The sequence below is a fragment of the Mirounga angustirostris genome, unplaced genomic scaffold (assembly GCF_029215605.1).
Source record: "Mirounga angustirostris isolate CCGP_5_RB_7025 unplaced genomic scaffold, mMirAng1.0.hap1 SCAF_7, whole genome shotgun sequence".
Classification (NCBI taxonomy): domain Eukaryota; kingdom Metazoa; phylum Chordata; class Mammalia; order Carnivora; family Phocidae; genus Mirounga; species Mirounga angustirostris.
This window is the reverse complement of record NW_026991715.1, coordinates 73,759,465-73,786,161: the sequence shown is the minus strand read 5'-3', so window position 1 is coordinate 73,786,161 and position 26,697 is coordinate 73,759,465. Positions and strand designations below refer to the sequence as shown.

At 37.0% G+C, this 26,697-nt stretch overlaps 1 protein-coding gene across 12 annotated transcripts in view; it reads left to right on the top strand.

Moving 5' to 3' along the window:
• MCTP1 (multiple C2 and transmembrane domain containing 1) overlaps positions 1-26,697 on the top strand; it is a 512,471-nt gene that overhangs the window by 352,969 nt on the left and 132,805 nt on the right. For 10 of the 12 annotated variants that reach the window (XM_045898718.3, XM_045898712.3, XM_054512926.2 and 7 more), the window contains 4 exons: positions 60-162; positions 501-602; positions 962-1,036; positions 3,089-3,208. In XM_045898718.3, the coding sequence (XP_045754674.1) occupies positions 60-162; positions 501-602; positions 962-1,036; positions 3,089-3,208 (400 nt within the window). Of the gene's footprint in view, positions 1-59; positions 163-500; positions 603-961; positions 1,037-3,088; positions 3,215-26,697 lie in introns of those variants that run through there. The other 2 variants (XM_045898745.3, XM_064596391.1) reach the window with 2 other exon arrangements.

Sequence of the window (26,697 nt, the reverse complement as noted above, 5' to 3'; positions counted from 1 at the left end):
TTTTTGTTCTCGTTCCCCACTGATGAAGTCTTTTCTTCTTACGTATATTTATCATGCAGCAACATTAAAGATATCCATTCAGTTCTTGAGGTGACAGTTTATGATGAAGATCGGGATCGAAGTGCTGACTTTCTGGGCAAAGTTGCTATACCATTGCTGTCTGTAAGTTTTATTCACCTGACACGCTGCTCTGTGTTGCTTTTGCTCAAGGGGAAAAAAAAAAAAAAAAAACCCTCAGCTCTGTATCTGTCATTTCTCAACCAAGGTCTGTAATAAGAACACTAAAAATTTTAACATACTCGATTCACGGCCATGTTGAATCCCATGATAGTTAATTTTTCCTGACAGACTTGATCCTGGTAATGAACAGGTACTTGTCAGAATTGCCACAGTTGTTTTGGGTTCTCTGTCAGTTTCGGCAGCTGGGGGTCAAAGGTCACTGAGGGAGCGTATTCAGCGGAGACCGCGAGACAGACGGCTGTCATGTCCTTTTCCCGCAGATTCAAAATGGTGAACAGAAAGCCTACGTCTTGAAAAACAAGCAGCTGACAGGGCCAACAAAGGGGGTCATCTATCTTGAAATAGATGTGATTTTTAATGCTGTAAGTCTTAACTTTGGCTTTTTCGTACTGCTAAAGAGTTCAGTTTCGTGAAAGCCTTTGTTCCCGGCTTGTAGAGAATTTCTGTCGTTCCTCGTCTTCGCTAAGCCTTGACGCGGCCCGGACAGGGCGCTTCCGCCACTGCCTGGCACACCCGCCCTTTCTGCGCAGTGGGCGGCGGCCGCTGCCTGCCGGCGTCGGCGGTGCAAGCGCGTGCGAGTGCAACTGTATACGTTTGTGCTTTGTGAGCGCAGCAGCCAGGACTTTGGAACTTTAGGCATTGTTGCAAATTGAACTGCGTGAAAAACTTGTAAACGTTGGTAATATGTGAGTCCCTAACAGACACGTGTGTTGATGTATAGGTGAAAGCCAGCTTACGAACATTAATACCCAAAGAACAGAAGTACATTGAAGAGGAAAACAGACTCTCTAAACAGGTAAAAAGCAAGGAAAGATGAATCCCTCTGGGAAGACCTGACTGTATCTGCAAAACATCTAGGTAAATTCAAATAAACCTTGGAAGTGTGGACGGGGGGAAGACTAGGGAATTTTTGATCATCTACTTATGTGAAATGGCTCTTTCTCTCTTTCTTTCCTTTTTTTTTTTTTTTTCTTTCTTTCTCTCTCTTCCCTTCCTTTCCGTAAGAGATCAAACAAGGACAATACCAAACTAATAAATTGGATGGGGGTGGTCAGAATGGAAAGGGGATACTGTAGGCGCTGCGTAGAACGGATATGTATTCCTGCATTAGCCAAAGAATGATCATTTTGAACATAAAATACTGTCTGATTGCCATGGAATGTGTAAATGAGAACCACCAAAGGCTGAGGTTCAAATATATGTCCAGACCACCCACAGGTATGGTGCAGGTGTGTGTAAAGCGAGCCCTGGGTAAAGCTCTTCCCTCTAATCCACAAGAGAGGGGGCTCCATCTTTTAAGGGAAACCTTCCTGTTAATTAGATTTTGACTATGGTCTTTTAGAAATGAACTTTTATTGGCACTTTTGGCGAAGAAAATAGAAAACCAGCACATCTGATTTTTCTGTCATGAAGAAATTTTAACTAGGGCTCTGCATCTTGTAATTTAGACCTAGATTTAAATTAGGTTTGATACCAAGTTAAGAAAGGGTGATAAGCTACCTCTTTAAAAAAATGTTTACTTCCAATTAACGCAGCTAAAATAAAATGTTTTTGCTATGGCTATAAAGTTTACAGAACTCATTTGTGTGTGTGAAAATATTTAACGATTTTCTGTGCTATTAGAAGACTAAAACTAGTTTTGTTTTTAATCTAATCAATTCACCATAAACAGTGGGATCTTTGATTGTTTAAAGACAGTGCATGAATTACAAATGCAATATCTATCTAAATAGAAATACAGATTACATTTTTTTCACAATTAGAGATAAAAGTAATAAAAGGAGCTCTAAAAGGAAGGTCATCAGGGGAGGAAGGAAAGAAGGAAACAAATAGGGTGACTCTTTTCGCGAAAGAATTCCCATTTTAACAACTTGTTAAAACTGGTATGCTTGTTCAGGCATCTATATTTATACACACACACATACACATATTTTTTGCAAATGACCTCAAGAAGCTTCACTTCTTAAAAATACCAGATCAGTATCGAAGTATATTTGGCATTAGCAAAATATTAACCTGCAGACATAGTAGTCTAATTAGTAACACAGTTGTAGATCATTTTTTGTACCCTCATCTAGTAGAGGGGCTATTCTTTTTATAGTTGTAGTCATGCCTTGTTTTACATGTTAGATTTAAATTATATCAATTCTCATATACCGTTTTAATGAAAGATTTTGTAAAGCATTTGGTTACCATAAATTTTTTCCTAACTCCAAAATTATGAAAAAAGCAATGAGAAAATATAGGTTAAATTGATTGTGGAAAAGAGAGAGAGAGAATAAGAGAGAGAGGGAGAGAGACCGAGAGACAGAGACTGAAAAATTGATAGTAAATAAGGGAGGTTCCTACAAAAATGGTGAAAATTTTGTTTTCTGTAATAAAGCAACACTTGACAGGTTTTCCTCTAAGACGTGAAATTAAAACATTTCACGTTATCCATTTCACTTTGAAATATCTTGAAGTTAAAGCATTTAAAGAATCTTAAAATCACAATGAGATTTAAGAGTAAAAAAATATATATTTAAGGTTCACAGTATATAAATGTTCTTAATCTCTTGGAGATTTTAGATTTTTTTTTTCTTTTGAACAAAAGTAGCCCGACCCACATAATAATATTATTTAAGAAAATATATTTAGCTGAGAAATTGCTCTTGTAATTCAGTTCTTTCTACTTTCTTCAGAGATACTTCTCTTCCTTTAACTCTTGAGCCAAATTGCTTGGTATATTCTTACAACTTTATTAACTTTCTGAATCCTTTTTAAGTCACACTAAGCTTGAAGAATTTTGTACCATATCTGATGGTTTTTAGTCTTGCAAATTCTGATAATATTTTCATCTTCCTTACAGCTGCTACTAAGAAACTTTATCAGAATGAAGCGTTGTGTCATGGTGCTCGTAAATGCTGCATACTACGTTAATAGTTGCTTTGATTGGGATTCACCCCCAAGGAGCCTCGCTGCTTTTGTGGTATGATAATTCTTTATTACTTACATTGTTATTCATTAAATTCAGTAATCATAGCTGCATGTTTCTGTGGCTATAGTAACAGTTATGTTGATGTGGCCATTTTAAAACTCCTATTTTAAGACTTGACTGGACAGATTTGCCGTGGGCAGGAACCTGATGGATCGTTCAAGGTCCGAGTCCAAGAATACACATCCCCCCCCCCCCCCAGATTTCCGGAAAGCAAGATATCTCAGCCAATATATAATTTTCTCCATGACAGTCAAAAAGTAAAATTTTACATATTGCATAATTCCAAATCCCAATAACAGCACCAAGAAAAGTCCTTAGTGTTAAAAAAAATTAATAATCTTGACCATCCTCGTCTTTATTTTATTGTTTTATAGATTTTTTTTTTTCAAAATAGGAAAATCGTTGGCAGTAGGATGCTAGTTGGTAATGTTTGAATATGTGAGTCAATTGGAAGTGGATGTGACCCTATTTAAGAGACATTTTATTGTTTCTGAGATTTTCAGTTTTTAAAAAGGCACAAGTGAGAATTTGATAGATCCAAATAGTTCTCTAACAGTGTTCATCTTGTGGCCTTTTACTTTGGTTATTTAAAAACTGCTGATGAGACCAACTTGCAGAGCTCGAAAATCCGAGAGAACACTTTCCTCTGAGCTTTAGCTGGGATTTTCTGCTCTCACATTAGTTTTGCTTATTCAGGATTTCAGTTTGAAGTTTAAGTGGAGTCCTTCTTTCGAAATCCTTTATTTTATTGTCATATTTGTTAGAATATGAGTACCTTATGCTTCCTTATAGTTTCCAGGTTAGCAAAATCTGACTTTATTATGGAGGCTTACAAGAAGAGCCTTAATTATAGTAACAATTCAACATTTTAGTATTACCATTCAAATGAGTGTATGCACATCTGTTTAGCACTTTGAGCTCTGTCCTTCTCTCAGGCCTTGTATGGGACTTTCATTAATGTCTGAGCACATGGAACAAAGAGTGAGTATGTCCCTTTGTGTTGTAAGTTACCAGAAAGTTAGGCGGCCAGCTTCCCATAGACATGTTGTTGTCTCCTTAAAGAAAGCGATTGCCATCATCATTAGGATTTAGAAAAGAAAATCTGCCTCTTTCAATATTCTTTTATTTAGTGCCTTCACATAATAAATATGTCAGGGTACTGTTAGGCAAACTTTATTATGATTTTTCAGTATCATAGAGGCACTTTGATGTTAATGAGGAAAAGACGATACTGAGTTTCTGTGTGTATTTTATGCCATTACTTCGAGGTTCCACGGGGCCTTATGACAGACACAGTAATATTCTCCTGAAAGGGCCATGATGCCATCTTTGATTCACTCTTTCCAAAGTCATTCCCCACAACTGTTTGCGAAATTTGAAAATAGAGAAATCTCTATAATTATGTCATTCGTTCAGGAACATTCATTTCGAATGCTTTAACATTACAATGTGTTGTGTAAGTTTTCATAAACTCCCTCTGGCTTCCCGAGGTTGCTCATGTGAAATGAATTCAAGATGGCAGACTTTTTTCCCCAATTTTCTTCTGATTAAAAAAAAATCAGGCACTGAAAGTCCAAGAAACTTCAGTACATGTATCTGATAATACTTGAGTGGTTTCACTATAAGGGAATCAGAGTTCGCCAGGAGGAAATATAATAATATCTCTCTTAGCTTGTAGTCAGTTTCCAACAGCCTTGGTCATACAAAACACAAACTGAATGCAAGATGCTTGCAAAAAAGAGGGGGAGGCCACCGTGAAGGAAGGAAAAGGGCCTGCAGACACTGATGGTGAGAAACAAGTCCTCACAAGCTGCATGTGAATATGCAGTGAGAGTACTTTTGAGGAAGAAATGATAATATTAACTGTTCATTGAATAGAAGCACTGAATCACACTCTACTGAATGTGGTTGAAATAACAAATAACAAAACTGAACAGCATTTATCTAGACCTGAGCTGGGCATTCCCTGGGAACGGGGGCCCTGCCTTTTCACCCTAGTACTCCAGCATCACCTGCAGAGTATCTAGCACTTGGTAGGCTCCCAAAATAAATGGCTATCTAAATCAATAGACCAGCCAATAAACCAGTCAATCAGTCTGCAAATTTTTTAAAGAGGAGAAAGTCTTCTTGAATGATGCCACATAAATAGGGCTTTGCTCTAGTAAAGTTGGTTATTAAATGATGATAGACATAGCTTAATGCTCTGCAGCAATTTTCCCTCGACCTTTACTTAAATTCTAATGAATTTAATCCTCTAAATAAGAATATAATAATCCTCTATATAATAACAATATATAATAGTATATTATTACATTATATATGTGCTATATGTATGTTATATATATAATAATATAAATCCTCTAAATAATACAATAATCCTCTATATGTGTTATATATATAACAACTAATATATAATAATATAATAATCCTCTAAATAATAATACAATAATCCTCTATATAAAAATAACAACAACTCATACTTCCTGAGCATTTATGTGACAGGAAACTGTTTTACAGGTACTAAGGCACGAAAGTGCCTTTCATGCATAAATGAATTTAATATTCCCGACAACATAATTATAAGATAGATACTATTATTTTCCTGATATACAGAGGAAAAAACTGAGGCACAGAAAAGAACCTTGCCCAAAGTGCACAACAGATATTATTTTCTTTCTAAAAGAGCTTTCTAATACGCACCTTATAATCTAAGTCTCATAACAATTCAGGAAAAAATACTGTTGTAGGATTTTAATTCCTCTTATAGATATTAAATGATGTATTTAAAAATGAAATGTTTTGGGGTGCCTGGGTGGCTCAGTCATTAAGCATCTGCCTTCGGCTCAGGTCATGATCCCAGGGTCCTGGGATCAAGCCCCGCATCGGGCTCCCTGCTCGGCGGGAAGCCTGCTTTTCCCTCTCCCACTCCCCCTGCTTGTGTTCCCTCTCTCGATGTGTCTCTCTGTCAAATAAATAAATAAAATCTTAAAAAAAAAAAGAAAAGAAATGTTTCAAAGATCTCATTGCATAACCAGAGCCCTTTTAGGCCCGTTTATTGAAAAGAGCTGCTTTCCATTAGGAGAGGAGTATGAGCAGCACCCCATTGTTACAAACATATTGTTCCCATCATTCCCTGTTGATGGATCTTGGGTCTATTATTATAATATTGGTTCCACTTGGCCCACTTTTTCATAAATGCAGCTGCTTCACGGAGCACATTATGTGGCTTGGTTTTAGGCCCAGATCAGTAAACTTCGTAATGTTTAAGTGCCTTTTTTTTCCTATTCCGTTTTATTTTTCTTTGCTAATTTTCTATCCAAAAATAAATGTAGAATAATAAAATCAAAATGGAAAAACAATAATTTTTTTGTCCCAATGTCAATTCAAGTGGAAAGCTAAAGAAATGCAGGGTTAGAGCTGCTCCAGCCCCTTTGGCCCTACCTATGTGTGCTGGGAAAGATGCAGAGCAGGCGGCCGAGATTAGAAGCTTGCAAGCGGCCTGGGAGGTAAGGGATAAAATAGAGGCGAGCTTGTTCCTGGGAATGTCCTTGTTACTGCACGCTATGAATTAGGTTTTTAAATTTTACTATGAATATTGAATGCCTAAGAGCAAACACAGACGTATGTGGCACAGAAGGCCCTGCTCGTCTTTGGAATCATCTATTGTAGACGTGGAAATGTCTCATAAATTGGGTCTAATTTTCATCAGGCTCTTGACCAGACATTTGTGTTCTTGTGGATGTCAGTGGGTGCAACATGGAAAAAAGAAAACAGAGTGCACACTTTCTCTTCAGTACTGTCATTTCTCACTGTAATGAGCACAAAAATAATTGGACAACTGAGCTATCAGTGAAAGGACACACTTCAGTGTGCGTCAAAGAATTATTTTACAGGACAAACTTTAATCTTTAAATGTGATTGTAGATAATTTGTGGTACCATCTGTCCATTTGGAATTGTTTTAGCCTTTTCTGTCGTTACACAGTGAGTGCCGCTGTGTTTAACAGTAACATTTGATATTTTACACATTTAATTTCTGTTCTGCTGTGTGGTCCTTAGGGAATGGAGCGCTAGTGCTACATGAGAGAGACAAAGTATTGATCAGTTAACATTTCAGCTACATTTATGTATGTCGCAAAATTAATGAAAATGCCAGACAAAAATGTCAGAGTGCACAAAAAGGTAGAATTTAAATTTGGTAGTTTAATGAAAAGTTTAAGATGTGCATTATCAAAAATGTCCTCTTGCCTTTAAAGCACAATTCCTAACAGAACAACTACAGGGGGACACATATTTTACTTAGAGGAACAATGAACGTGAATTATGAAGGGATGTCAACCCCTCAGAGTACTTTGTGTTGGAATGGGCATGTTTGAATGCCTAACTGTTACTCATAAAATACATTTGTTTCTGTTCATATCTGGAAGGTTACTGGCTTCAACCCTCTGTACTGACCAGCCTATGAGGCAGGCTTCCTACGGAGATTCTCCCCGCCACCTAGGTCGGCCTTAGTATCCCTATGTTCCTTTTGTGTCAAAATTGAGAATTCCCTCTACAGCAATTCATCCAGGCCACTCTGGTTCATTACTCCTTCCTTTCTGGGTCCTTTTCAAATGCCTGGTTTTCCTTTGCTTCCAGATAATTTGTGCTCCACCTTCATTCACTCCCCATTTTAGTAAAGGATCACACTTGGGACAACAGCTACTCTCAGAAAAGCTGGGCCATTATGCAGGAAAAGAGAAAAAACAGAGATGATGTATGCAAAGAATGACATGAGGCAGCTCTGTGTGGCCAAATGATTTAAAAAAAAAAAAATGGAGGAAGCACAAGCAAGGGAGGAAGGACTGAACTTGCAGAGGCGTTGGGAATATAATACAACGATCTGAGGACAATAGGCTCACGAGGATACTGTATTGAGTATTTTCTGGGGAGAAAGCCTGCTGTTATTAAAGAACATATGGATTTTTCTAAAAGTTGTTACAAACAATAAGGCCATTTTAAGTGGCCTTCACGTTCAAGGACTAAAAAAGGGGGCATTGCTTAAGAAGAAATATCAATGTGAGAACAAAGGCATAGCTACATCTACATGTAGTTCAAGTCTCAACATTCATGTTAGTGAGCATTGTGGGGGGATTGTACTGGACATAGGAAAAGGTAACTTTAAGATTCCAACAGAAATTTCTGTTTTCAACATTTAAGAGATCTCAATAGTACCACACCAACAAAATTATGCTTCGAGTCTATGGCAGTTTTCAAATGATTTTTATAGAAGCTTTTGTTGTTGTTGCTACAATTATTTTTTCAGTGCTAAGCAGAAAAATTGGAAATGTTCCAGACGTAATTGTTGTTATTTTCCCTGCAACAACAAAAACAGAAGGACCCTCGAAAATCAAAGAAACAAGTACTAAAGCAAAATGATCTATAACTCATGGTCCTATCCTTGCATTCTCTCATTTTCCTAAAATTATGTAGATCAAAATTTCCTTTTGTCCACCCTTCTTCATTTATGCTTTCCTCTGAAAACACTTATTAAGTTTACTAAACAATACTTCCAGTCTAATTTATGCAAATTTTAAGGGTACATTAAACATTTCCTTTACAAATGTGTGAGGAAAAAAGAGAGCCTATATAGAATTTCATTGATTTAGAAGATTGTATACCTCCAAAATGACCTAAAATTCCTTTTACAAAGTCAAAGACTATTGACACTTAGAAGATTCCAGTACTACAGTTTCCTTTTCAGTAAATAGATTGTATGTCCAATTCATATGGACATACTGACACTTTAAGTTGATAGTCAAACTCTACATTTTCCCCCCAAATTTATCTGAATTCCAAGGAAGAAAAATTTTTTTCAAACATTGGCCTGTAAAAAATTAGGTTTTCTTAGGTGGTGCCTCTCACAAAGCACCACATATAAATTCTTGCAATTGCATAAAAGCCCCCCAAAGACCACAATTTAGAAGTGAGTTGAGTTTTAGGAATAATCACAGTTAGCTAAAAATCAACCGTGAATCTTAGGAAATGTAGCAAATCAGGTATTAATGGAACAAAGCATTTTGACTAGATTTCTCTAATCCTTCTTGAGGAGTTATGCTCTAGCTCAGTTTATAGATCTATTTAAACGTGTAGTCTTTTTGTTTTGTATTTTAGCTGTTACATCTACAAAGGCAGCACCTCCTCAAATCAGTGCATAGTTCTCTTTAAATGGTGCCAACACCCTTTTTTTGTTGTCTATTTTCAGAGATGTCAGCAAAATGGCCTCCCATTCTTTGGAGGGAGATAATCACCTAAGACACAGAGTCTACTACCCCCTGAAAAGCTTATTCCTCTGAAATTTTATTGTGTACTTACAAGAAGAAGAATTTAATTCTTACAGCATGTCACACACACATTTTCTATTATCTCTACTCTCCCTCCTTTGTCCTGTAAGGTAGGAAGTAGGAAAATGCTATAACCTGGGACATATTCTTCTATGGATGATTGGGGGAAAATTTAAACTACTTCACTTTTTCTCAGGTAGAGTGCTATTGCGCTATATTATAATCAAACATAAACTGCAAATATCAGGAACATAATGGTGATACCTTATTGAATTCAGGAATTAGCCTTCTCGTGAACCTTCATGGTTTGTGTAATGAAAGCTTGGGCGGTTGGGGATACCAGGGGCTCAGTGTGGTCTCCTTCTGGCTGTATGGCTGTCCCACTTCACCACAAGCATTACTTCTCAGGTAGTTTCAGCCTCAGGACCTTTATGACACCCTTTACACATATGTGACTTCGTCCAGATTTTATAACTGAGTTGACTTAAGGATCAACAATTATAAAATAATGAAGTCACGATCTGTCCTCAGATTCCTAAACCAATGTTTTGTCCTCAGAAGAATTTTCTACCTTCCGGCTTCAGTTTAAATTGTTTGTGACAAAAGAGCAAGCCACATTCTATTGTGAAATATTATCGTGTAAAGGGTTTTTGCAATGAAAAACATTTAAATGAATGAGATAATTCTATGATTTATTTTACTAAGATTTTGTAAAGTAAATAATAACTCTTCTGAAAGATTTTAAATTAGCACAGAAATGCAGTTGTTAAAATACTTTAGTCAGTAAGTTTATCCTGTGCATATTTTCATGCCCCCTTGTATCAGGCAAATATTAAGAAATAGGAATAGAATGCTTTCTTTGTCCTGTTTTCCTATTTTGACCAGTCATGAAGATGTACCTTAGAATTATGAATGTATTAGAATTAATTTGCCAAGGGAGAAGCTGACCTGAAATGTTAAGAAAGTTGTTTCTGTTTTTTTGTGGCTCCTTCTCTTGCCCTCATTTCACGACATTGACCATTACAGTCAGAAATGGGGATAGACCCAGTAGCCAGGCTTGCCACAGTATGTCTGGGAGTTATGACTCCACGTTGCGCCTTCTCCTTTACTGTGACGACGGAGGCCCAACACTCAGCAAGTGGTAACATCAGCGATCAGTAAGAGAGGAAAGATGAAGGAGTAACCATTTCTCACATTCACACCAGTCATCAGCTATTGGCTCAAAGGGATGTAATGAAGAGAAAATCAGAGAAAAGCTAACAAGCAAGAAAAGATGGAAATTATATTAAAGTGTCAGTACATATTTGGGTGAAAATGAAAGGCAACCTTGATTTTAAGAATGGAAAAGGAAATGTTAGAGATAAAACTTGGCTTTTATTTTATCTTAAGTCAGTGTTTCTCAGTGGGTTTTTTCCCCCATATTCAAGCACCTAAGAAGAAAATTTTCATTAAATGAGAGAAAATAAATGCTAAGGAATAAGATTTTCTCAGGGAATGTTGGGTTTTAGAAGGTCACAAATCATTGTAATATCTAAGCTTTTTTTTAATTCTCCCCTAAGAACCAATTTTTGCCCCCTCGGGTGCCATATTGCCCCCCATTGAGCATGCATGCTTGTAAATGAGGTTTAATGTGAGCTTAACTATATTCATTTTCATGCTTTCGGTAGTGAAGTCTAGTTTCAATATTCTGTAGTTTGCATACAATAGAAATTATTCCCATAGGTAATCAGTCTGGAGAAAGATAATTTGTGATCTCTACACAAAATTATTGACTACATTAGAGTCCAATTAAAGAAAGGATTTTGTTTGGCTTCATAGAGGTTAACGAATTCAATCTTCCCCTTATGAAAATCCATATGAGAGTTTTCTTCTCTATACCAATTGCAAGGGTGCATTGTTGTGCTTCCCTGAAATGGAGAGTGGGCTGAACATTAATTCTGCCTAAGTAATATAACCTCCATCATTATGAGGGTTTGATGGGTTTTGTCTATACATTGCACTGAATTTATGACTAGTAGATAATCTTTACATTCTTAAACAAATATCATTATGTCAGAGATATAAAAGCATACTTCATTAGGCTCGATTACCTATTAGATCTTCATTGGAAGGGAAGGAAAAAGGTTGTGGAATAGGGAAGTCATTTAAAACAGTGAAGATACATGTTTTACTGGCTGTTCTGCATGTCAAGTTGTCTAATACTCCATAGGATTCAAAAAACTTTTACTCTTGCAATTTATCAATAATATGTAAATATATGTTGTTTTATATTCCACTTAGCTCTGCGCAAATAATTCTAGGGCATTTTCCATTGTTAGCATTCTATACATTTCTTGCCAAGCCAACTTCAGGCAATGCTTAAGTGTTTGAAAGAAGTGTATCATTCAGTTTTGTCATAAAACGTTGGTGAAGTAAATATTATTTTCCTTAGTCAATTACAGAAATCTTTTAGATTTAATTTAAAATAATAGATTGCCGGATGCCTGGGTGGCTCAGTTGGTTAAGCTGAGGTCATAATCCCAGAGTTCTGGGATCAAGTCCTACATCGGGCTCCCTGCTCAGTGGGAAGCCTGCTCCTCCCTTTTCCTCTGCCCCTCCCCCCTGCTTGTTCTCTCTCTCAAATAAATAAAATCTTTTTTAAAAAAATTAAAAAATAAAATAAAATAAAATAATAGATTGCCAATGTTAAAAGTAGTCCATTAATTTTCCACAGCTTAATATACTGAGGTTGTATAAAGGAGGTGTTACATTTTGAAGCAATATTAGTAAAGTGGTGGTTGCTACTCAGAGAAAATTTATTTATAAATGTAGAAGTTCAGATACCAGAGTTCACTTTTCCTGGCTAGGTGGCAATATTGAACATTTTTCTGGTTGTGTTTAAATTATTTTAAATAGAGTTTTTTTTTTTTTTTAAGATTTTATTTATTTATTTGAGAGAGAGAGAATGAGAGAGAGCACATGAGAGGGAGGAGGGTCAGAGGGAGAAGCAGACTCCCCGCCGAGCAGGGAGCCCGATGTGGGACTTGATCCCGGGACTCCAGGATCATGACCTGAGCCGAAGGCAGTCGCTCAACCAACTGAGCCACCCAGGCGCCCTTAAATAGAGTTTTGTTCTTCCATTGCAAGAGCCTCTTGCATGCCTCAACGGGGAGGCTGGTATTTATAAAGAAAACCTTTAACCTAGGTTCTACTAGCTTCTCTAGCAGTGTGCTATTTCTTTCATTTTATTTTAAAATTCTCAGAATATGAGACTCCTACCACACTTTCTAAGTCCTAAATCTCGGTTTATGTAGTTAAAACTAAATATTTTTTTCAAGTAGGTTCCCAACCTTCAAATAAGATGTAAAAGTCTGTTTTGTAAGACAGCTGCTTAGACTTTGGAACACATTTCCCCACAGTAGCAATGTCGTAAGTAATGACTAGAGCCACTAACAAAACCTATCACTTCCTTGATGGAGTCCTAGCTGTAGAGTGGACACATTGCATGTAGGAAGTAGATTCAGTGCAATCATGGCTTGGTGCTCAGGATGCCAGCAACACACCTATTCCAATCCTACCTTCAGCGTGGAGCACCTGCTTCATGGCAAAGGCAAGGGGCCTACAAAGGTGGAGACCGTATGGACTTTGAAGGATGCAGATGAAATCATAGAATGTTACAGTTGGAAGGGAGCTTGGAGACCATTTTACGGTAGAGGAAATGAAAGTACTGTAATGTAAAGGGACTTACTGAGATACTAACTCTCCTTCTCCCCCAGTTGCTGGGAGTGGGTACTTCAAAGACAGCAGACTTGAAAAGATAAGAGGGACAGAGAGAGAAAGAAAGGAAGATAGAAATATCTACCTCTCTATCCTGAAGTTTATGTGTCAAATTGTGCTTAATTAAAGAAAGCCAAGTGTCTGACCTTATCCTGTGGAATTCTAAGTGTACAAAATTGGACTTCCAATTGTTGGTTATTTCCTGTTAAGCAGTACGTTGACCTGAGGGGGCTACCATTGCCTATCGGGAAGATTAAACTTGTGTTCACCTTGCTTAGTATTCTTCCTGAGGTTAATAAGTGTGTATCTTATGTTTTAACGAACTTTTCTGTTAGTTGAGCTCTCATCACACTATAGCTCCCCAACCCACTGCAGAGATGAGTATATAGTAATAAAGAACTCTTAAAGGGTTCACTGTGTGTCTAAGTGAGGCACATTTTAGACAAGTAATGTCATTAGGCCTCCAAGTAGTATAAATTACTTATTCCCAAAAGTAAATGTAGACTCATTAAGAATATATTTTCCAGGTTTCAAACATATATTTTCACGAGTTACTTAAACAGTTTAAACCATCTCTATTGATTCATATTGATTTAATGGTAGCTAAGATGAAGCTGTCCATGGCCTAAATGTTCATTAGACTAAATAAATGCCAGGAAAAAAGTGTATGTATTTTGAATCTTTTGGAAAAATGGGTGATCCAGCTTCACTGTATTGCTCTCCTCCTACATATCCTTCAAAATTCTGTAAATTGAAATTTTTCTAGCTATAATGAAGCAATCTAATAGAATAGTCTAGGCTTTTACCAAGTAGTAGAAGTACTAAAATAATAATCTGGGCATATGTTGAGATACTCTTAGATTTTGTAGGGTGTTGCCCCCTTCATTATATAAATTATGTGCTATAAGCTTGATGCACCAATTTATTGCCATTAAAGCTATTGGGGTGAAGAAAGCCAAATTAAATCCCCTATATGAAATGCTTTGAAGTCCTGAAGTACCAGGGCCTGTGGATCATTTAGGCTTGAATGCTGCACACAATTATAGCACAGGTTTTTTTTTTTGTTTCTGGGAGCGATGTTGCCTTTCAGAATTTGTATCCTTCTTGAAAGCTGATATAACTTAAAATTATTCTTTGAAAACGTCTTCTATCGGATCAAAGAAAGAGAAATAAATCACAAGAAAAACCCTCTCGTCAGTGTTTAGCCAAAAACGCGTGACCCTCCATCCAAAAATATTTAATAATATCTAGACATGTTTAGTAATACCGGGTTCTATTTCTAATTGAGTAGAATGTTTAACCTAAGTTTAAGGAACTAGGAAATAAAATAGATTATAAACCGAAAAATGTCATTTGTCAGTATTTTTAATCCATTACTAGAACCAGTGACAGGAAATAAATCCAGGCAGTTCTGCTTGAGATGCATTTCAGTTGCCATTAACAGATCTTCCCCGTTTTCATACACACTCAATAAAGCTGGGTTGAATGGCCGACTCCGATGACTTCAGCGGGAAAACTTGAAGTTAAAGCTGTAATATTGTAACAGAAGCCCCCAACAGTAGTATCAGATGAAGCTGAGAATAAATGTAGTATATCAGGCATCATAAAAGCGTGAATGTGGGATACATTTATGCCCTCCTCTATCTACTAGGAGATTCATACATAAGATTCACACTCATTAAATTTCTCGTCATCTTAATGAGATCAGTGTGGGAACATTTCTCTCCTTTTCCTCTTGACTGTCAGAAATGGGACACTCCATTATTTCTTCTTCCTCTCTTTACTTTAAGGGACGAGTTATATTTTCTTGGAAGGCCAGAAATGTTAACTGGTTACAGCAGGCAGCCCCAGAGTATTGCATATAAAGGCTTAAGGACTTGAGGTGGAGACCTCAGCAGTAGTCTCACGCATGCTCTTGCTCGCACTCTCTTTTTCACTCCTGTGTGTGCTGTTATTTTCTTTTGGATTTTTATCATCTGCTCTATTTCCCAAGGAGTTGGCTCAGAAAAGAAAGGAAAAGATAATTTCTCGTGGGGAGGAAAATAGGGCACCTGGGTTTTACCTCTAATTGCTATCTCCCTTCTCATTGGACCTACTGCCTTAATTAATTTTGCACCCAGTCTTCTTAAACCAGTTCTGAATGCACTTGGTTCCTATGTCCGAGCCAGACGGTATGTCCGGCCTTGAACGGAAGGAGGTAAAATGGGCAAGGGACCAACTTCTAACGCATCTTATCCTCACATAAATTTTCAGATCTGTCAAGAAACAGCCACTATTTATAATCGAAGTTGCTAGGACAGATTTTTATCATGTTTTTAGATCACAGATTCCCTTCATCCTTAAGGACAAGACAGAAGAACTTACAGAAATATTGTTTAAGCTCTGTGAGCTATTGATTATTAATTTATATTGTAACCACACTGTTTGGGGTGCCGCTTTCCTTTAGAGAAGCTCATGTGTGAGAGAATTCCCTTTAACATGATTGAAGAATTTTAAATAGGCATTTTTAATATTTGCTGCCCTCTTAATATAACTTGTTTAATGCACCACTGTTAGCACAGGGATTATGAGTTAATAAAAATGTCATAGTATTAGTGAATAAAACACTATGTAATTTCCCCCAGGTAATGATTAACAGCATAAGGCTATATTAACAATACTCTTAGTGTACAGTCCCTAAATGTATTTGATCCTCATCTTTTAGAAGGTACTTTTATCCTGGAATTCAGTAATAAAGTATTGGAAGGATTTAGTTAAGCTAGAGAATGTAAACTTCTCAGGTGCATGAATCCCTCGAATGATTTGTATTAAACTGCTATGTAAAATATCACTCTATTTTAAAGCCAATCCGAAAGTTTTAAATGTTAGTTTAACATGCACCTTATTGAGATTCATGAAGAGCTTATTTATCTCATCACAGCATTTGTTTAAACAGTTGAAAAATAAAATTAATAAGCCATTAGGTCATTATTACATAATGTTTCTGCTCCCATAGATAAATGGGTTTCTTTTTCTGTCTCTCTTTTTAAATAATGTCTCTCTGGCTTTGTTCTGTGGCTGCAGCAGGCTGTTAGTATGTATCTTTATACCATCAGAACGAATGAGATATATCTGTATAAATTATTGATTCACTTGAGCCTACCTCTGTAATTCAGAGCTGAAAACTCTGGCAGCTTATCTACTAGAATGATATAGCTCAGAGACTGAAGTTACCTACCACAGCAACAATTGCCATTTGGGGGGTCAAATGCCCTTTTACCTTTATACCCGAACACCTGCAAATTGAGCTGCACCCCATTCAGAATTTCAAGAACAGGTCCATTGTCGCAGGAAGTAGAGTTTGTTTCTTGGAGAAAATTATGCCAGTTCTAGTTCTGAATGAAAGACAAGGCTTTTATTACTCAAGGGATATTAGGGCTGACTGCTTTTTTGAGAAAACAAATTTGCTGTAACTTTATCTGTAATTTAGTCCTGAATGGGTGCAAATAGACTGCACATTGTATGGTGCAGAAAGAAGAAAATAGGGGTTTGTTAAAGCTATACAAGGGCTATGTAACCATTATATTTCCGAGGGAAGTCTTATCAGAGTTGCAGGTTATAAGGAGGAATAATTTGGTTACAGCCTTAGCATCAAACACCTGTTTGGAATTTTAGTTTAGAATGACACTGGAGAAGAAAGTTTTTGTCTAAAACAGTGGGTGATGAAATACCCATCTCTTTCAACTTGCTGTGCTGGCTGTCTTTCACCCAGAGACTGGCCCTCTCCAGAAACTTCCAGAATTATTATAATCACTCCCCCTGAGGTTGAGTGTTAGACTCGGACCTAGTTGGAGGGTGTTGACTTGTTTCACTTTTATGAGAAGATTAGATCCATAGCTTTATAGACCCTTTCCAATTAAAAAGGAAATCCTGTGCAATATTCTTCACGTAAGAGGCTGATTTAAGCTTTGCCAAGGCTGAGAGAAAGATGAATGCTTTGAGTAAGGGACAAGAAAAAGCATGCTTCAGCTGATGAACCTCCAGGTTACAGAGTGTGGGGACTAATGGATCATATATTATTTGGAGAAACTCATCCCTCCAGTTGGTCACCCACTACTTAGTCAGCAAGCTCAGTAGTTGTCATAGAAACAATCATTTTTACAGTGTTAGAGTTGATCACTGACATGGAACCAGACTAGGTAATCAAACATCTTAGCCATATGCTTGTTCTGAGCTCCAACCTAGTCAATTAGCACATTTTCTATTAAAAACTTAGTTGTAATAGGTCTTCATTAGCTAGCAGTTGCCATAATTGAATAGTTACTCAATTATGTCCGTCCCCCAACCTCATTTTCACTTCTTTACAGAGTCCAAGTAGGAATATATCCAAGAACGTCATGAGCCCCACTTCAAGCAAAATTCACGACCCTAACCTCAAACAAGCTGTTAAGAGTTTGATCCAGGGCTTAATACTTAATTTTTCTTACTGTGTGTTGGCATATATAACCAGGCCCTTGGTCTCTTCCTTTTTCTGTTTATTTCAGGATTTCTAGTATTTCTTCACTGAGTAAGGAGTGGGAAGAAGGTCTATGGTAAAAGCCCCTCCTGCAGTAATGTCCCTAGAACGTGAACCCCTTTCTAAACTTAAACCCATCCCTTCCTTTACCATCTTTCAGTTTCCCCACCAGATACCCATCTGAGCATGTCATTATCCTGGGATTGCTCCCCGTTATCTGCATTATGGCCTCTGCTACCTTCTGCCCGTGTCTGCCATATTTTATGTCAGGGAATCTCATCTGTGCCCTGTGTCATCTGATGTAGGGATGGGAATGAGCCACCTTCCTGTTTATGCACATTTTATGATTGGCCTTGTGGACAAAATATTCTGATTTTCTTTGACACCCTGGTCCTTATTTATAAGCATGTATAAAAGGGGGTTGCCTGGGTGGCTCAGTTGGTTGAGCAACTGGGGGTCCTGGGATCGAGCCCCGCATCAGGCTCCTTGCTCAGCGGGGAGCCTGCTTCTCCCTCACCCTCTACCTGCTACCCCACCTACTTGTGCTCTCTCTGTCAAATAAATAAATAAATAAATAATCTTAAAAAAAAAACAAGCATGTATAAAAGGTTGTAATTGGGATATCAGAGAGCAGGTAGAGCATTGAAGTGGTCCTCAGAAAACACCATGTAGGAAATTTCTGGCCCCAGCCACTCACACAGATGCTCTTCTTGATTGGTGAAATTGTACCTCTTTCTTCATTATAAAATCATAAATATGAAAAAATCTGGAAGAGAATTGGTCATAAAGGTTTTCTGAGCTTGGTAGCCTCATTGTGTTTTTCTCTATTGCAAAAAAAGTAAAAGCACTTACCCTCCTAAGAAGTGTAACCACACTTACCTTAAAAAACACAGGGTTTCAACTTCCCTGCATAACAAAGCAGCATAGCTGCAAAGTTTTTGCCATCAGAAGGGCACATGAAAAGGAAAAATAAAATCAAAGTCATAGTAACGATCTTGCTACTGTCCATTCTCTGGAACATGGTAAGGTCCTTTCTAATACATCCATCCTTGCTGACCAGGTCTTTGCAATTTAGATTTGCAGGCTGGATTCAATGTAAGAGTATAAATTGTTTCAAGGATGACAGATTGCACATCTGGTTTCTTCTCCCCCCAACCCCTGTGTTCACCTTTATAACATTTTTTTTCCACAAAGTAATGCGGTTTAAAAATCATTTTAAGTTGCCTAACATAAACCATAAAATCAAATATTGGATTCACAAACAATAGCCTTTATTGGTTTGTGACAAGTGATCCATCTTTTTACATTAGTGCAGCTTTCTGAACCAGATTATTTTTCATAATTGATAATTTGTGAGTCATATATTTGTTATCTGTTCTTTTATGGCTTTGAAAATAGTGAACGATGCCAAAGATCACTGTGCTTTTATAAAGAAAATTATTTTAGTGTCGTTTATTGGCTGGCATTTCTGAAAGTATGTTACCAATAAGTTTTGCAGAGAATGTAACAAAGATAAAAGTAACATCCCCTGCTAGAAAGAGACCTGATGGGTCTCGAATTCATGTTGATAATGTGAATTTAGTCTTAGAATTCATTCATGTTTAGCATGAGAACAATGAATATACACAAATAAGAAAGAAGTGTCAAATAAAGTCCTGTGAGCTGAGAAAAAATGGTTTTGTTGCATGTATGGACAATTTTTCTGATACACAATCGACATTAAAATGACACACAAACACAGTAGGCTACCTTGTTATGAGCATTACAATTATACCAACAGAATAATGATACTATTTCTTATGATCAATAATTTTTGTTGATTTTGATAAATAGCCTTAGGATAACTATCCACCAACCATTATATAATTTTTATGATTCAGCTTTATATTTGGTTCCTAAAGCCTTCTTAAATGCAATAGGAAAATTTTTACCCTTTATTATGGTTTGTAATTATGTTATGGTAGAATTAGAGCTCTACATATGAATTTATTTGCCTCAGGTAAATAATAATAAGGACTTGAAAATCCATTTTGCCTGAGAGGGCAGAGTGAAAAAAAACTTTTTCTTACCCTTAATTAATAATTCTCTCACACATCCTGAACACTTTCACTAATTCCGTTCACAATTATACTGACTGACAAAGTATAAGTCAGTTGGAAAAGTAACAACCCAATTTGTGGAGAACTATATGAGGAAAGATACCGTTAGGTACATTAAATATTAATTTCACAGCAAATTCATTATGAATTTGCTTTTAGAAATTATATGGTTTGTCCTCAATCTTTATTAAAATTTCTCCTGAATAATTTAATTATAGAAAACTATTTCTAATAAAAATCTTATCTACTTAATTGAAATAAAATTGAGATCATTTAATCATTGCATAATTATATTATGATTATATACAATTAAACACCATATATAAAACATTTACTCTTCAGGAGACACTAATAGTAGGGGAAGAAAAAAAAAAACAACAAAACACCTGTAGGTTAATGTGTTCGCCACTTCCACTTCTAAAGTTATAGATTCTATTACATTTGTTACATCATCTAATTGCTTAACATTCATACTTTAGTTGGGGGGAAATGCTGAACAATATACAGTTGGCTATGAATCAGAATAAACTAGCATATTTATTACTAGCGCAATGCCTTTTCTTTGATGAGTCTGTTATATTTGCACTCTTTAATTAATTGAATTTCACCTGATATTATTACTTGTAAATATTTCAAGGATATATTATGGTTAATATTTTATCATTCAAAACCAAAATCCAATTATAAAGAATAGCATTCTTTCCTCCCTCAAACTGAGTATGTTCTAAATTGTGTTTAAAATTAAGGATGTGGGGAACATCTTCATCAGATGGGCAAGCAGAATGTTTGAAGTATATCAATAGCCATATTATAGAAAGATAACTTTCCTTTAGGCATATCTTGGAAAATGTTGACAATGTTATTTAGCGTCTATAACAGTATGAGGAAGAATTTGCTCTACCTTTTCGGATGGCCTCATTTATGGCATTTGCAATGATGGTGGGATATGTTTATTTGTACATATGGTGTGACAGATTGTTGATGTGTTTTAACCATAATATATTATTCAGTTTTGAAACCTACTCTCTTTAGAGTTGGATTTTCTTTATAGTTGAAGGAAAAATGCATTTCTAATAACTTGTCTTATAGTTTCAAAGATCCGTATTTTAAAAACCACCCTCCGTATTTCAGAAAATGTGGCTGTTATATAAATTACTGAGAATTCAGTGTTAATCATATTTTTTTTGTCAGTGAAAATCAGATTCCTTTATTGTGAGATAAACTACCATGTGAGCTTCATAACCGAAGTATTTGGTATTTTCTTAAAGAAGTACAGTTTAAAATACACATAATCTTTAAATTACTCTAAATATGGAAAGTAGAGAGTTTTGAACAAATGAATTTTAAAAGCTGTATAGAGTCAGGGAAAATGTAGAATAAACTGTTCCCTCCTCTAACCACTGCTGCCTTACAAGATTTGCTTGAACCACAGAAGCTTACTCCAAATTTTGTAATTGATTGCTCTACCAAAAACAAAATGATCAATATAGATTCTACGTAGAAAAAATATATATAGGTATATATATCTATGTATTCAATATACATGCAGAGGTATTAGAATACATTATCGAGACAGAATTTTAACGCCCCCAGAAAAGCAATTTACATTTTTCAGAAGATAAAGAACCCTCCAAAAGAAAAAAAAAAAGTGGGAAATAACAGAAACCGCAAAAAGTGCATTGTAGTTTTCAAACAAAATCTGTCAATAAGCATCCCAGTGTGTGTTATGCTATCTTGACATGCTCCTGGGTTTGTCTGCTTATCAGTATATAACTTAGATTGCCGTGATAAAACAGTTTGCCTCTTTTTTCCCTCCCCGCTAATTGCCTTGTATGTCATTCTGCAGTTTGGCCTGTAGGTAGCAATCTTGCACTGTAAAAGCTCTCCACTTTCTCATTTATTTAGGCTGGAAAAGCTTACACCATTACAGATCTGTTCAATGTAAGCAGTGTTATTTGCATAAATTCCAGACTTTGATGATGGTCTGTGGCCTACAGATTATTTATGCAGTTGTTTGGCCTTGAAGTTCATGATTTTGCTCAAAGGTGACTTTTCTTGTCATTGTGACCCCATGTAGGTGGGAGACAGCTGAATGGCTAAGTGCATAACCTGGAATCTTGAAAATCATGAGGCCTCTTGTCCGAAACATAATGCTTTGTTTCTCATACAGCCGTTCAGATAAAAAAGAAATCCACAGGTCTTCTAAAATATAGAAAATTTTAGGACTGTGTAGCAAATATTACCCAAAAAGGTGCTTCTGGACGTCAGGCACCCTCACAAGCAACGAGGCAATTACTGTTAACATCTCCAAACCTTTACCAGGTTAAACCTGTTTAATCTTATTTCTGTTAAGAATAGTTCAAAGCCAGAAGGACCGGCATTCTCATCGTGATTTGTTATTTTTAACTAATAGTACAAAGTGCCATTGAGTATATATTTCTTAAGCGAAAATGAAGATCATTGCCTTCCTTCTCAGCTGTTTTTTGGAATAATTGACAGCAGTGTATTAATTCAAACAGTTGCAGAGCATGTGTTTCATACCAAAATGCACCTTTATTTCTAATTCATGGGTTGAAAATAGTACATGATATTTTTAGAAGTATAACTTCTGATTTATTTCAGAAAGATAATTCTCTTCTCTCAGCAGGGGTATTTTCCGATTTTGATGTACTTGCCTTCGTTCCTTCCTTCCTCACACTGGCCAAGTGCCCACTACCTGTCCAGGTTCTATTCTAGATCAGGAGGCCCAAGTGGTTAGGATCTGAGTGGAAATATTTATATTTTATTAACATCATACTTCACTGAGGAGAGAAATGGATTTAATTACACTGAAATCTTAATATACTTTACTTTTAGGTAATATGTCACACCTGCAAATGGCTAATTCCATGATGTTTTTGTGGAGGTCAAAAAAAAAAATTATAAACCTTCATTCCTCTGTTCCTTTGCTACCAAGGAACTCATTGGATTTTAGAGAATGGAGCTTGGTTTATTTACTTCAGGGATCCTTTGAACAAATTGTTTCTGAATTATTGTATTTCTTAATATGGAAAAATTATATTTAGGTGCGAGAGAAACAAACCTTTGATTGTCACCGCTGCGTCAACGTAACTCAAACCGTCAGCATTTTTAGTTTCAGCTGTTGACCAAATTGGCAATACGCTGCATCTTATTTTGCAAAAAAAAAAAAAAAATGCCCCATAGTCTTAGCAATTGTAGTCATCAGTTACCACCTCTGCTGATAAAACTTCAGCTACTTTTCTGAAGTTTGGAATTAATCCAATCATAAGAAATTGCACTGGGATCCATCATGCCTACTTTTATAATGCTTGCAGAGGTTACAGAGTGCAGTTTCAGGAACAAGAAGAGCTTATTGTTTGTGAGGAGTAGGCTTTGATTCCATGGATCAGTGGTTATTAGAGCTGCAGCTGGTTCACAACAAATATTCACATCTTAAGTGGTTAGAGAAGCCATTTTCTCACAGGGTGACCCCAGGGCTGCAGGGTGGGGGAAGCTCTGAAAGAAGTAACTTGACAAAAAAGTTTTGAACAGACTGGTCAAACTCGGACCTCTAACGTTACTGGGGTAGGGAGGCTTCTTCATTTCTTAATGTTACACATTTGATTTTGAATCTTTCTTAATTTTTTCAAGACTTTCTAAGATTCAATGACATATTCCTTTACTGAGTGTAGTTGATTTACATGTTGGTTTTGATCAGATTTCAGGCAGAATTTAAAATCATTATTTTTTAGTATGCTCTTTTCAACTCTGAAAATGTTCTTTTTACTAGCTGAAAATGTAGATCGCCTGACAGCCCTTTTGTCCACCCGCTCACCATCCCTTCCAAATCAAGGCTTAGGCTAGGATACCAAACAGGGAAGGACCTGCAGTTTCAAGGGATCAGTTCTTATCTGAGCTAAATGGACTGAAGTTGCAGATGAAAGAAGAAGAGTGGAAAAACAGGTGCTTGAGCAGGTGGGTTTGTGACCTTTTGCCATTACTCCGGTTCTCACAAAGTAATGTTTTAGAATAATCACAAGAAGCAACAGAGCTCCCTCTGTTACAGAGAAATCTGGGGCATCCTCACACCAGGGCTTGACCCTTAGGGGTGATGAACTTGACTTGCTGGAGATGACATTTCCCTCTCCTCTAATTTACCCACCCCAGTATATGTGTATACAAATACATTGCTGCCTCTTAATACGTTCAATAAGGTTGGGTGGGTTTTTTGGGGGTTTTGTTTTTTACCCCCAGAGATCCCGTCCTGTGTGTGGGAGTGGACACAAAGCAAAGAATCCATCTTTGTTCTCTGTCAAACCTTAGATCCCATTTCCAGAGGAATAAAATGGATACATCCCAGAACTAAGGAAAACATCAGGGATTTTGACCTTTTCTTTCTTCATTTTTCTCAGGAGATGTGAAAATATCCTTAGAACAAAGACAGAAGCATAGAAAAAGACTTAGACCTGGCACCACATAGGAAAAACCACTTTGTGTTTTAATAGCTGAAGAATAAATGGGTTCCATTTTTTGAGAAATGAATAATTATTACATGTATTAATAAGATCGTAACAGCCAGCTATTTGGCAGAGTCCATGGAATTTTGAGTAAGTTCTTAGAGCAGTGCTTCTCAGCCTTTGATCTACATAACACGTCACCTGGGGATCTTATTAAAAACCTCAGTAAGCCAAGGGTAGAGCTCTTAGGTGATCCTGATGTTGCCGGTCAGAGACCACACTTTAAAGAAGATTTTGCTAAAGGTCTTAACTTAGACAATTAAAATGTCAGTGATCTAGTGCATAGGCTTCAGAATTTTAGCATGATTCAAAATCACCTGGAAGGCTCTTAGAAACACAGAAATCTGAGCCCTGATCTTAAGGTTTCTGATGTATTAGGGTAAGGTCAGGCCCGAGGATTTGCATTTTTAAGTGATGGGTGATGCCAGTCATGCTGGTCCAGAGTCCACACTGTGGGAGCCAGTCATCTACAATCCACTCTACTAGATGCTTGTTAAAATCACCAGGGATGCAATAAGACACGCTCTCACACACCAGTTTCTGCCTTTCATGATTCTGATTTAACTAGTCTTGGAGAAGGCCCAGGTATGATGAGTAAAATCCAACCCTCCTCAGGTTATTTTAATGTGAAGTCAGGTTATAAGATCCTTCCCTGAAAGGATCTATACTACTTTGAGAAAGGAAGCACCATGTCAGGAGAAGAAAGTAGATGGTGTTTCAGAAGACCAAAGAAAGAAGCCAGAACTTGGAGGAGGAGGAGGGGGTTAAAATGGTAAAGATTTTTTTTTTTTTTTATCAATATAAAGTGAAACTTGCGAGTGAAGGAGGTTCAGAAAAACATTGCTACGACTGGTATTTGGGGAGCTGCCAGGATTGCATTGAGACTGACATCCTGCCACTTTTCAATCCATCTTTCTCTTCCCGTGCCTCCTGCATGCTTCTCTGCCACCTTCAATCTGGAAGGAAAACGAGGCTCTGGAAGGAGCATCTGCCGGTCTCTATGCTCTGGGAGTGAGTGAGTGTAGCTGTAGAGGTCAGTTAATGAAATGCATAAAAATGAAATGTCCACATGTTTGCTCAAATATTTTAAAAATTTCCTTATCTTTCTAACTCTTTTTTTAATTTAATTTTATTATGTTAGTCGTCACCATACAGTACATCATTAGTTTTTGATGTAGTGTTCCATGATTCATTGTTTGCGCATAACACCCAGTGCTCCATGCAATATGTGCCCTCCTTAATACCCGTCACCGGGCTAACCCATCCCCCCACCCCCCCTCCCCCCCCCCTCTAGAACCCTCAGTTTGTTTCTGAGTCCACAGTCTCTCATGGTTCGTCTGCCCCTCTGATTTCCGCCCCCCTTCATTTTTCCCTTCTCCTAATGTCCTTCATGCTATTCCTTATGTTCCACAAATAAGTGAAACCATAGGATATTTGACTTTCTCTGCTTGACTTATTTCACTTAGCATAATCTCCTCTAGTCCCATCCATGTTGATGTAAAAGTTGGGTATTCATCCTTTCTGATGGCTGAGTAATATTCCATTGTATATATGGACCACATCTTCTTTATCCATTCGTCTGTTGAAGGGCATCTTACACTGTTGGTGGGAATGCAAGTTGGTACAGCCACCCCTCAAAAAATTAAAAATAGAGCTACCCTAGCTGGTATTTACCTGGGTATTTACCCCAAAGACACAGAGGTAGTGAAAAGAAGGGCCATATGCACCCCAATGTTCATAGCAATGTCCGCAATAGCTAAACTGTGGAAAGAGCCGAGATGCCTTTCCACCTCTTTTAAAGAACGATGAACAAAAGCTTTGTTCCCAACGTTATTTGGTGTTAGTGTTAATGGGGGACTGGTCAAGCAGAATGAAGGGAAATCTAGGAGAAGGGTGATCTCTCCTGGTCCTTTTTGGTACTTAGTATCTGTTCTATATAGAGTAGACCGAGCAGCTGCCTCCAGCTAATGTTTTTTGGCTAACGTTTGGAGACATAGCAAAACAAAAACAAAAACAAAAACCCACAACTCTTTATTTTTGCAAGCACACAATCTTTTTATGTAAAAATCAGTCTGTTTGCCTCATTCAGTCGTGCTGGTCCCAAGTTGCAAATTCCCAGAACCCATGAATTTTTCTCAGGTATTTTGTCCAGTTCAAAGGAGTCTCTTACTTGTGTTCACAGAGCATTTGTTTTTGTTCTTGTTTTTAAGATTTTATTTTTAGGTAATCTCTACACCCAGTGTGGGGCTTGAGCCCACAACCCCAAGATCAAGAGTCACATACTTCTCCAA